A 12,144-nucleotide genomic window follows, 5' to 3' on the forward strand; every position below is an offset into this window, starting at 1 on the left:
TCACCTCATTCCAAAATTTATAATGCCTAATTGAAAGCATTTCCTGGTCACTTAGACCAGAACATAAGTCCAGTTTTCAGGTTTTAAGGTTACCAGGAATTTCATGTGCAAACATCGGAACCTCAGCGCTATTCCTGAGGCTGACTCTCCTTTCAAGACCCACGTTCAGTTTTCAAAAGGATTTGAGGCAGACTTCCTTTAAATTGTAAGACTAAATGCTTTTAATTTACAAAATCTAAGCACAAGGATGATTTTGAAATGACACATCCTTCAATATGCAGTGGCGACCCCAGGTAGAGAAGAAGCCGGTGACTTATGGGACCTGCACTATCTCTGTCCTGCTCTCTTGAATGGCTTTGCACACTTACCCCATCATAAACAATTTGTGAAAGGCTTGATGATCGAAAGGATAGTCAAAGAGGTGAGTTTACAGAGTACTGTGACAATTGTCTGAGTAAAGGACAGACCAGACAAGGGTGAGTATGGCCATTTGTGAAAAGGACTGCAGGCAACCACACTTAGGCTACATTAACACTGACCATTTAGTACATAAATTTTGCCACCTCAAGTTGTGAATGAGACATGCTATACAAAGAGAAGTTTTCAGAATAAATCAAGAGTAGGAAAAATCACGCTGTAGGAAATCATATTGGGTAGATCAGGTAGATGCTTGCTGCACATCAGATTGGCATTATCAGATTGGCTTTATCTTGCTAGCTCATCAATGTCTGTTTAATGAATGAGCTAAGGGGAGTCCACTTTGAATGGATATATGAGAGTAAGTCATCCTTCATTAAGTATATGGTAAGCACAGCATAGCTCACAGCTTTCTGCAGAGCTCAGAGTGAAGTTGGGATATGCATTGGAGATAGGCTACCATGTCGTCTCTGTGAGCTTTAGTCTGGATAAAGGTCAAAATCCTGGACAGTGATGCTTTGCTTACCCTGGCCAGCCACCTCATTCAATGCATTTAATGACACCATTCTGTTTCACTAGAAAACCAGCCACTCTGTTTCAACAATCAGGCATCGGTCTATACCCACAGTGATGAACAGTCAGTGGTTCAGGCCATGACCTTGAACTTTTTATGAGAACAAGGCCGTCTCGATGCCTCTGTTCTCTGCTTTCATCTGAAATCTATTTAAAGCTGAAAGGCCTGAATCCAGTAGATCCGTCTCCAGAATCAACATCATCCAAGAAGAAGTTGAAGTAGTTTGATATGAGGACGAGAGACTCTACACCAATGAATCAGACGGCTTCAACTGAATCCTCAAATGACACAAAAATTCACGCACAAAGACGACAGAGAGAACATCGTGTATCCTGGACCTTCTGCTACATTAGGAGATAGATATTCAGGATCTAATCTCAATTATCCCACTAATGAACGCTTTGGAGTTTTGGATAAAGAGGCTCTTTTCTTGGGGAGATGTTCCTCCAGTAGGTATCTGGGGGGCGCCCTAATGTTTCAGAAGGATCTTAATTAAAGAAGGTTCCCGATTTTATTAGTCCTACCATGGACTTTTTACAGTTCTAACATTGCACTAGAAATCACAGGCTACACAAAGAAAGCAGAATGTAACGGTGGAACCAAGGACCACATGCTTGATGGATGCAATCCCTCTTTCCTGAGTAGGTAGAATAGATCTCTCCTGCTTTCCTCAAAACACCAGTTAACGTCCCAAACATAACTGATAGAAAGGATACATAAAAATAGGTTTAAAAAATGGCTCAGACATTAAAAGCATTTGCTGCTTGCACAAGGGACCTGGCTTTGGGTCCAGCACACAATAGGCAGCTAACAACCACCTGTAACTACAGTTCCCAGGGATCTGACACCTTCTTCTGGTTTCCGTAGTGTCCTGCACATTCATGTTGTACTTAGATACGTAGACACATTCAGGCACATAAAATAAATAAATCGTCATATATATATATGTATATACATAATACATATATATATGTATGTATTAGCTCTGAAATGTCCTTTAAAAGCAAGCCTAGTTAAAGAATTTAAAATATGAATTATGAACATCTTTTACAAGAAAGTATCAGTTGTAATATTTTTTTTACATGAAGAGCACAACCATAAGGAAACACTTTAAAAAAAAGTGACCAAACAAGAAAAAAAGACCACACCGCACAGCAACAAATCTCTCCACACATAGCTGAGTGCCATGGTGCACAGTCCTTTCTGTAATTCAAACACAGAACAGTGCAATAGTAACATTAATGCTCACTGCTAATAGCAAAACGATTCTTTTTATTGAAGAAGGAGAAAAAAAATAAAAACGATGTTGCTCTAAGCAGTTTTGAAATGAATATCTGATTCAAAACTTCCCCTGTGCATATAATTGCATGCTAATTTACATTTTAATTACTTCCTAAGAAATCAAAAGCATTTGTTGACAGTGGAACATAATGTCAACTTCACGGTGCACTGTTGGTGGATGCTTAATGAACTTAATTAGATAATTAGTGATGTTAATTATCCTTCTATTATGAAGATAAAGATGCCTCACAAATGATGTACTCAGCGAAGAAACATCATTAAAGGTATCCGTGTTTGCTTTTGTTCATTTACGTCTGTTTTTCAGATTCTTGTAACTGGCTCATGATAAACGGTGACAAATAAAATTCGCTTAAAACTGGGGGAGGGGGAAGAGTCACTGCCTTCCTTTAGCATGCTGTTGATCATCCCCAGGATTCTGGGTGCTGGCACCATGGTGGGGCTGCTGCTGTTGTTGACAAATGTCTACTGTGATAAACTATAGTTACACATGTGTAACTTCTGAGTATGACATTGGTCTGTAAAACTATAATGGAAGAGCAAATCCCCATCGCCCAGTGGCCTCGTTGTCATCCTAATGTCACAGCACCACAGCTTGTGCACATTGGTGGTGATGCTGGGGTGAACAGACCTGAGCTGGCAGCCTTTAAAAGCATAGCACGCACACATGCAAACTCCTTGATAATAGCCATTGGCAACTGCACAACTAGCTCTGGCTTTCAAGTGCTGTGCTTTTGGGAGCAAGCATCCTCTCCATCTCCTCCAGAAAAGTGGCCTGCAAACTGTGTGCTGGGCTTCACCAGCCACGGCCTGCAGCATGCTGTGCATCTCCGAAATGAGTCACCCATTTCAACTCAGAGTAAGCTTAGTCTGTTAGCCACTGGTCTGTGATGCATGTCTTCACCCTTGTTATTTCTCAGCTCAGACACCTACAGTTGCCCAATCTTATCACAAGGTCTAGACCAGGACATTCATAGAACATCACTACACTGGCAACAGAAGGGAGTCAGGGACTCAGCAGCTCCTGTAGTCCCAACACAAGCACTGAAAACCATGTGGTCCTGTGATTTATAAACCATACAGCCAAGGCGCCCTCATAAGGCAGTCACGGTACTAACAGGAGGGACTCCAAGTTCTGAGGTTAATGTCCTGCATAGAAGCCATAAAGAAGCCCATAGTCCCTAAGGGCAGCATGTTATATTTACATGTGCATGTACATGCTCAAATACACACACACACACCACTACCACCACCACCACCAACAACAACAACCACACCACCACCAACAACAACAACAGCAGCAAAAACCACAAAACCTTTTGAAACTGTGCCCTGAATAATGATCACTGAATAATTACCAAATTTTAGTCTCACTCTCAAATCAATAAAAGCCTTCTTTGTTCAAGAAGGCAGCCTGGCCACCTCTGGCCATTTCTGGGTCCCTTCGGTTCAAATCCCCATAAATGAAATGCCCTTGTGTTGTTCAAAAGACGATGAGGTCTCATATGTACTGTCTCCATGCCAGGAGATCCTGCCATCTGGTATCAGAGTGAATCTTTGACCGCTTTACCCACCACAATTACAAAACCCCAAATTCCATTTTCTAGGTCTTAGCAATGGTGCTTACACCACTAAAATTTCAAAATACATTGTTTTCAAACATATCTTTGTTGATGGTTTTTTTCCTGAACAGATAGACCTATTTAACTGCTTTCTCTTGTGATTTTTTTCCTTGCCACTAAGTAATTCCTCAGAAAGTCAGTATGTTCTGGTCTCAGCCACTATCCTTGACTTCTAGTACTCCACACATCTCCTGTCTTGTGGGCACAGTGGGAATATCTTCTCTTCTTCATGCTGGTGAGAACATTTCAATGAGACCAACCCCTCTCTAGACCCTCTACACCTCCATTTTAGAACTCCCTATACATTTTAATTTTCCCCCAACTTTAGACTACCTGCTTGCTCCAAAATGTATTTTAAAGTCGTGTTTGTGTCCTGTGGAAGTCTGTTCTTACCCACAAACATTAGATTGTATTTGCTATATATTTATATGGTAGTATTCAGTGTGACAACCCTGTGGGCTTCAAATTCTCTAAATGTTTCATTAAGCTCTTCAACATCTCTGACTCCAACTCTTGACAACTGAGCATCTGAGAGCTCTGGTTTGCTTTGGTAATTGCCTTTTTTTTCTTCCCCAGCTCTTACTCTCTCCTCGATCATACACCTCAACTTTGTCTCAAAGCCCATTGTAACTATTTTTGAAAAATCTGGTCTAACCCTTGGCCTCTCATGATTAGAAGTTTTATATCCTAGGGAGTAGGTCTGTGGCTTGCCTACGAGTCCATTCACTCCAGACTACAGAAAGGCTAATGTACTAAACTAGAAGATGGAGGAGGTGTCACCAGCAGACTGCATTCCTCCTCCAGGTTCAGCCTCAGCAAGATCATCCCCAGTCCCTCATCACAAGGCACTAGCATAGACACAACAGCAAGGCACCCACAAGACACTCCCTCACAACCCTTCAGTTCTGTCTACTCACTCTCTCGTCCCCAATTACTTTTGAGCTTTATGACTTCTTTAAGAAGACAAGTACACAAGCATTTAATAATGTAGGTGATGGCTGGGGTGGCAGGGAGGTGAAAGGGCAGAGGAGGACATCTTGGAGGAATGAATTGATACCACAGTCTCATGACTATTGCTCCCTTTGCTTCTGTACATGTTTGAAAATGTCCACAAAGAGGTGAGGAGTAGAGAGTTTAGAGTAGTTGGCCACAAGTTTCACTTCCTTCACCAAGGACATTAGCAAGAGTGGTCCTCAATGGAGCTGCCAGTGATTTGCTGGTGTGGGTCTTGGCCATGGGTAAGGCTGCCCCATGGGAGGCTGTGTCTATGGTATAGGATCAGAGATGGAGGTCATAGGAGATGGGCTCTGAGTGGCAGACTATCCAAGGTCCCCAAGTATGGCTACTGATGGTGTTTACAGGGATGCTGATACAGTTGGCATATATGGTCAAGGACAATCTTTAGAGGACCCTGGAAGCAATATTAAATGCTTTTCTGGCTTTGGCAACCACCCCAAAGCTTTTAGCAACTCCATTGAAACATTTGCACAGCTTTTCTGTCCCTCCACAAGTCCATCTCAGCATTCTGCCATGGTATGGAAAACAGCAACTGGGAGGAGGAAGAGTGGAATGTGGTAGACACAGGCTCATCACTTTGTCAAGTGCCCTTTTCCTACAAATGGCCTCAGGCTCTTATGGGAGACTAGTACAGGGTCTCCCTCCTCAGGTGGGGCTGGTGACTGCTTACACAGGAAGCTGTACACAGGTAGAGAGCATCTATGTGGGTTTCCAGAGACAAGGAGGAAGAAGCCCAGCTTACACTCCACACAATAAGACATGGATTAGCAGATTTATGCATTCAGATGCACTCCCACTCCTTTAAGCACCCCCATGCCCTCTGGCTCTCATCTTCCTCATTGCCAACAGATTCTCTACACTGCTCTCACTCACCTCACATCCCAAGACTTCTCTATTCTCAGTCATTTCCGCTGGCCTTAGTGGGCTCCTGTCTTCATCCCTCCCAGCCTTGGGCAGAATTTTCCCACGCTCTTTGATGTTGGATACTCCTACCACTGTAGGATTAGGGTACTATAGCCTTCTCCACTTAAATGGTGGAACACCCCCCTTGGACACCCTTTTGCCTCAGGTGCATCATCTTTAACCTGGCCAGTACATAAACAAGACCCCACCACGTGCCCCCCATTCAACTTCACACTTACAGACACATCCAGTATATAATTTGCTTCTTATCTGGCACTGGCTCCTGTCTTGCACCCTTGCCAGCACCCTTGGGCTTTTCCTGCTTGGCCTTTCTTCCCTACACTGCCTTCCAAGTCTCTCCCTTTCTTGCCTCCAACCTAAAGTAATCTTCTTTGCTCTGTTCCCTCCGCAGTGCCTCCCAGTGCCTGGGCCCCTCTTCTCTTTGCCAAAGCTTTTCCTTACATGTGTGTCAGTAGATAGTAATATGTTTTGCATTTTGGAATAACTTTAGGTCAGTAGAAGAACTGAGGAGACAATACAGACCATTTCTCTCTACCTGATATCAATGAACACTATGTTATGACAGTGTTTCTGCCCAAATAGGGTGGTATTTGATTACTGCTGTGGTTTGAATACAAATTGTTCCCCCATGGGCTCATTGTATCATGTGTCAGGCACTTGATCATCAGCTCGTAGCAGTGATGTTACTTTAGGAAGGGTTAGAAACCTTAGGAGGTGAGGCTCTTCCCTACACACATGCTTGCCTACCATGGTGTTCTGTCTAAGCACACGGACCAAGTCACCATGGGTTAAACCCTTGGAAATCAACCAAAACAAATCGTTCTTATAACAGGTGGAAAAACAGCTTCTCAGCTTGTTCTGAAACAAGAGCAACTGACATTGATTGGGCAGAAAAGCAATATCCCTGCTAAGGAGAAAACTGGCTGGCCACAGTATCAATCACTCAAGATTCCCCAAGCCTCTAGAACACCCTGAGCTGGCTTTTGGAGGCCTGAGGAGAGAGGCCAAGTCCTCAGCCTCTGACTCTCAAGGCCTTCACCATGTCAGAGACAACATCACGATTTGATCCCAGAAAGGACTGCGATGGGGTCGGGGAGGGGGGAAGGGGGCGGGGTGGGGTGGGGTAAGAAATCACATCTATCAAAGTAAGTGACGTCTATGAAATTGGCCTTGACTCAAAGCTCAGCTTCCATGTCAGGACGAGTCCATACTCTCCTGCAGAGGAAGAGAGGTGCGAGCCATGACGAATCCTACCTCATATGCCTCACTCCCAGGAACAATTTATCAGTGCTATAGAGCTGTCAGCGCTGACATGATAAGGAATAACACCGGATGAATAATGCTTCCTCCAGCACCAACTCCTTTAATTACAAGCCTCTTCTTTCCAGAAGAGAGACAGAAGATGCGAAAACACCAATTTCATGCACTCGTGCCTGAATAATGTCTCCATGCTGCTTTTTCCAGATGGCGACCTCCTCACTGGAGGGACTAATGATGTGGGCATATTTAGGGAAAAACCAATAACGGAGTCTTTAACCTTCAACAACAAAAAGCGTGTTATACAAAATGTTCCTTGGGATACATTAGAAAATATCAATTACATTGCTCACTGAGGTGTAATCAGCTGTAATAATCAAAATTAATTTTTAAAAATAATTAAACAGACCCCAGGGCAAATAGTTGATGCTCTTATCTTATGACATCACAGTGTACATATGTACCTGAGAACCGTGCCTTCTGGTAGCGACAAAGGCGGCTCGTGGAGATGAGTGATGGATGTGGGGTCTGAGGGCTGCTGGGTCTCAACACAGTGTTCCCTCTTTTCAGAACCTTTCATGCCCATTCTTTAGTATCCTTGTCTGTGGCTGGTCTGTGCCTATTCCAACAGGGTGACCAGTGTAGGGAAGTCTAGCTGATTTTAAAATTTGAAACGTGTTCTCTTCGTTTCAAAATGAATTTGTTTTTTAAAATTTAGGTCTTCCAAGAATACCTGCTGTTGGTGCTGAAAAGTAACCCAGATCCAATTCCAGTTAAATCTAGTTTTAGACCTGGTTTTTCTATACATAGCCCCAACGGGGAAGGCACATGCACACCCTCAGACACTCAGAGATTGTGGAACGTGACTACAAGTAGCAGACAGCAGAGAGGAGATACCACAACTGGGGTTTGAGATCCCTGAGACATCTCCCAGGTCAAGGGTTCTAGGCTCACCTCTGCTCTGCACTCAGGATCCTTTGCCTGTCGCCCTGGCATCAGTCTCATGGCTGAGGATAGGCTCCCACTCCATGAAGTCACTTTGCTGTGGTGCGTGACACTTGAACGGCTGGCCAGTGACTTCTTCTCGGATGCTGTGGGAGGAGATAAGAGCTGAAGCTGAAAGAAGAGCACACACACACCAGTTCCACAGCTGGCTTGGCTGGCAAAGGGCTCTCTAGGGCCGGGATAGTGCATTCCTTCTGCCAAAGAGAAGCAGCATAAACTGCAGGCTCACCCTGTGGTCTTCAGATGTTCCTTCTACTAAGAAATGTGTGTGGTCTGTGGGGACCCTAAGACTTGGTCCAAACTCCTGTCTCCATGGCTCACTGGTGTCTAGCAAAACATGAGAACATAAGGTGACATCCCAGAGTCACTAAACCTCACTAAACCTCTGTGTTCTCATAGGATGGAATGGAGATGGAAGAATTCAGACCCACTGGGTGTCATTAGGGTGAGCTAAAAGCATGTGCTTAAAGGACCTGGAACATTTAAAGTGTTCAGTACTTGACTGCTAGTGGAAGAGTGCTTCAGAGTCAGTCTCAGCTTTGCATACCTTTACATCTCCATGGGCATATGTGCCTTCTTTTATTACACTTTATTACTCTCACACACAATCTAATATTGTGGCTCCAAACTACATGTGCACCTGTTGCTATGGCTTGAGTGTGCTCCCTCCAAAATTCATGTAATATCCCCATTGTGATGCCAGGAAGTGGCAAAGTCATGAGGCTTCATCCTCAGGGCTGGATTCATGCCTTATAAAGAGGCTGAAGGAAATGGGCTCAGGCTTTCTCTGTCCTTCCATTCCTTCTATTAGGTAAAGACACAACATCCCATCACACTGTGAGGATATTACAACAAGGCCTGACTTGGAAGCAGACAGCTCTCTGACTAGACAACCAATTTCATATACCCAGATATTGGACTTCTTAGCTTTTAAAGCTCTAAGAAATTGAATTGATGTTATTTATAAACTATCCAACTTATGTTGCAGCGTGAATAGACTAAGTTAGACATATGAAGCATATCTTCCATGAATAGACTAAGTTAGACATATGAAGCATATCTTCCAGTACAATTTGGAAAGCCAGTTAGATAAGGGCTCTGGATATCTGGACAGTAGGCCAATAGACAAGCAAACACCTACCTCTTGAGGTGCTGTAAACTTTTGTGATGTTGAAAGACTTTAAAGAAGCATATGAATTTTGAACCTCAAAACCTCACCGCCAAGCAAAATTAAAATCTCATTGCTGAATCGATAACCATGAAGGCAGAATATTTGTTTTTTTTTAATGTTACTATTTTAAGGATAGCCATTCACTTCATGAAGTGACAGTGCATAGCCTAAAGCTCAAGGCTGCTGTGTAGCTTGGAGCCAAGTTTCAAAGCTGATCAGTGGTCACTGGGGCCAGACCTAGTGCTACAATCTCACAAGCCTTAGCCAGAGCCCTGGACAAGAAACCAGCCCCTCTAAGGGATGCAAGCTGTCTGCAAGCTGTCTGCTTGGTTGGTACTTCTAGCCTTCCTTTCCCCCAGCACATAAATACAGCATTCATTCTTTGTGACGGCAGATAAGAAAAGTTCATGATGTAAACCGCACCCACCAAATGTATGAAACAGAAAAGGTCCTGGCTTTGGGAGGAATCTGGGTTTAAAAGTCTCTGGCCCTGAGTGGAACCTTGGGGGATAATGGCTCTATGAGACCTAGAAGTTTTTTGTTCCTTGACTTGAGGGGACAGAGACCTAAGTAATGCTGCCAGGCTCTGAGCATCGTCTCTTCCCAAAGTGGGGTGACCTCTTCGATCTTCACTTCGCTTTCCCCAGCCTTCACGGAGATATCTATCTTGAAGGCATCCTCCAGGGTCTGTCGCCTCTGTGCCACCAGCTGTTGCCACAGTGCCCGCACTGACTTCTGGATGCTGTGCTGAACTAAGAAAGAGAGTACACACAGCATGGTGAAGGTGGCCTCTCCCCAAACAGGACCAAGAGACCACAAGACAGAATATCACTTCTTAATGTCTTAATCATCCAGCATTGCAATCTCCACCCAGTAGTCAGTATGTAGAGCCAACACTACCAACATCCATATAAATTGGCTTTTTCCTTATTCCCATGTCTACATCTTACTAAGTAAGACCTGTCTGCCTCTCATGCCCAAAACTAACAAATGAGATCAAGGGATAAAGGAGTCTCTCTCCAATCCTCAATTCTGTCTGATTCCAGTGGCATCCCTCATGTGACTCCTTAGTAACTGTGGTGGTTTGAATATGTTTGGCCCATGAGAATTGTTATTATTAGGAGGTGTGGCCTTGTTGGAGTGGGTGTGGCCTTGTTGGAGTGGGTGTGGCCTTGTTGGAGGAAGTACAGTACTGTGGATATAGGCTTTGAGGTCCTATGTTCAAGCTCCACCTAGTACAGAAGAGATACCCCCCCATCCTCTTCCTAGCTGCCTGCAGAGGAGAATGTCCTCCAGGTGCCTTGGGATTAAGATGTAGACCTTTCAGCTCCTTCTCCAGCACCATGTCTGCCTGCATGCTGCTATGCTTCTGCCTATAATGATAATGGACTAAACTTCTGAAACTGTAAGCTAGCCCGAAGTAAATGTTTGCTTTTATAAGAGTTGCCTTGGCAATCTCAGGAAATAGGAAGTTGGGGGACCCTCCAGAATGCACCAGAGACCTGGGAGGTAAGAGACTCTCAGGAATCAAAAAGAGGGAACTTAGATGAAATTCCCAACAGTAGGGAGAGGAGACTTCAGCAGGAAAACAGGGTATCAATTGAGGGATGGGGTTTCCATCCCACAGTCACGTCTCTGACTCATAATTGTTCCTGTCTGAAAGAACTGCAGGGAGGGAAATGGAGAGGAACCTGAGGAAAAGAAGGTCTAGCAACAGGCTCAAAGTGGGATTCAGCTCAAGGGGAGGTCCAAAGGCCTCACACAATTACTGAGGCTATGGCGTGCTCAAAAGGGGACCTATCATGACTGCTCTCTGAAAAACCCAACAAGCAGCTGAAAGAGTCAGATGCAGATATTTGCGCCCAACCAATGGACAGAAGCAGCTAACCTCTGTTGTTGAATTAGAGAAGGTGAAAGGAAGCTGAGGAGAAGGGCAACCCTGTAAGAGGACCAGCAGCCTTAATTAATCTGGACCCCTGAGATCGCTCAAACACTGGACCACCAAACAGACAGTATACACCAGCTGATATGAGGCCCCCAACACACATACAGTAGAGGACTTACAGTTCTGTGCTCATTCAGAGATGATGCACCTAACCCTCAAGAGACTGGAGGCCCCAGGGAGTTTAGGGGTCAGATGGGGTGGGGGTTTGGGGTATCCACATGGAGACATGGGGCATGGGGAGGAGGTACGGGATGTGGTGCAGTTGAAAGGTAGATGGGGGTGGGGAATGGAATATGGGGTGTAAAAAGTAAATTAATTTAAAAAATAGAGTTGCCTTGGTCATGGTGTCTCCTCACAGCAATGGAAACCCTAACTACGACATTAGATAAACGGTTACCCCAAACATCTCCCAATGAACCTTCGTAAACATGTTGGTTTCTGCAGAGAATGGAGCCCAAATGCCCAGGTGGATTATTTCATTTTCCTAACATTGGATCTGCTTCTCAGACTCTACCCTTCTCAGTGCCCTGGCTTATCTAATACGTAGACACATCAACAAGCCAGCTCTGCTTGGCACACTGAAGTCTCTAGTCCCTTGAACTGTGTGTGTGCATGTTTATTCCGACACGTGGATGCATGGAGGCCAGAGATCAGTGTTGGATGTCTTTATCACTCTCTACCTTACTCTGGCTGAACCTGAAGCAGCAGCTTACTAGCTTGGCTTGGTTGGTTAGCCAGCAAGTCCCTGGGATCCTCCTGTGTCTATCTCCTCAGTGCTGGCATTACAGGTATTTGCCACCACGGTCTGCTTTTCACATGAGCAGTAGGGATAAGAACTCATATCCTCATGCTTATTATTCTGTGAACGTTTTGCTAACTGAGCTCCTCCCTTGGACTGGGGTCTGTTTTGCTA

At 44.4% G+C, this 12,144-nt stretch overlaps 1 protein-coding gene across 3 annotated transcripts in view; it reads right to left on the minus strand.

The window, feature by feature from the left end:
- Wdfy4 (WDFY family member 4) overlaps positions 1 to 12,144 on the minus strand; it is a 219,146-nt gene that overhangs the window by 102,104 nt on the left and 104,898 nt on the right. For all 3 annotated transcript variants that reach the window (XM_085828543.1, XM_029469142.2, XM_085828542.1), the window contains exons 38-39: positions 9,853 to 10,038; positions 8,065 to 8,201 (exon numbers count right to left, since the gene is read on the minus strand). In XM_085828543.1, the coding sequence (XP_085684669.1) occupies positions 8,065 to 8,201; positions 9,853 to 10,038 (323 nt within the window). The remainder of the gene's footprint in view (positions 1 to 8,064; positions 8,202 to 9,852; positions 10,039 to 12,144) is intronic.

This window comes from Mus caroli, unplaced genomic scaffold, assembly GCF_978045245.1.
Source record: "Mus caroli unplaced genomic scaffold, Mus_caroli_1 scaffold_12, whole genome shotgun sequence".
NCBI classification, from domain to species: Eukaryota; Metazoa; Chordata; class Mammalia; order Rodentia; family Muridae; genus Mus; species Mus caroli.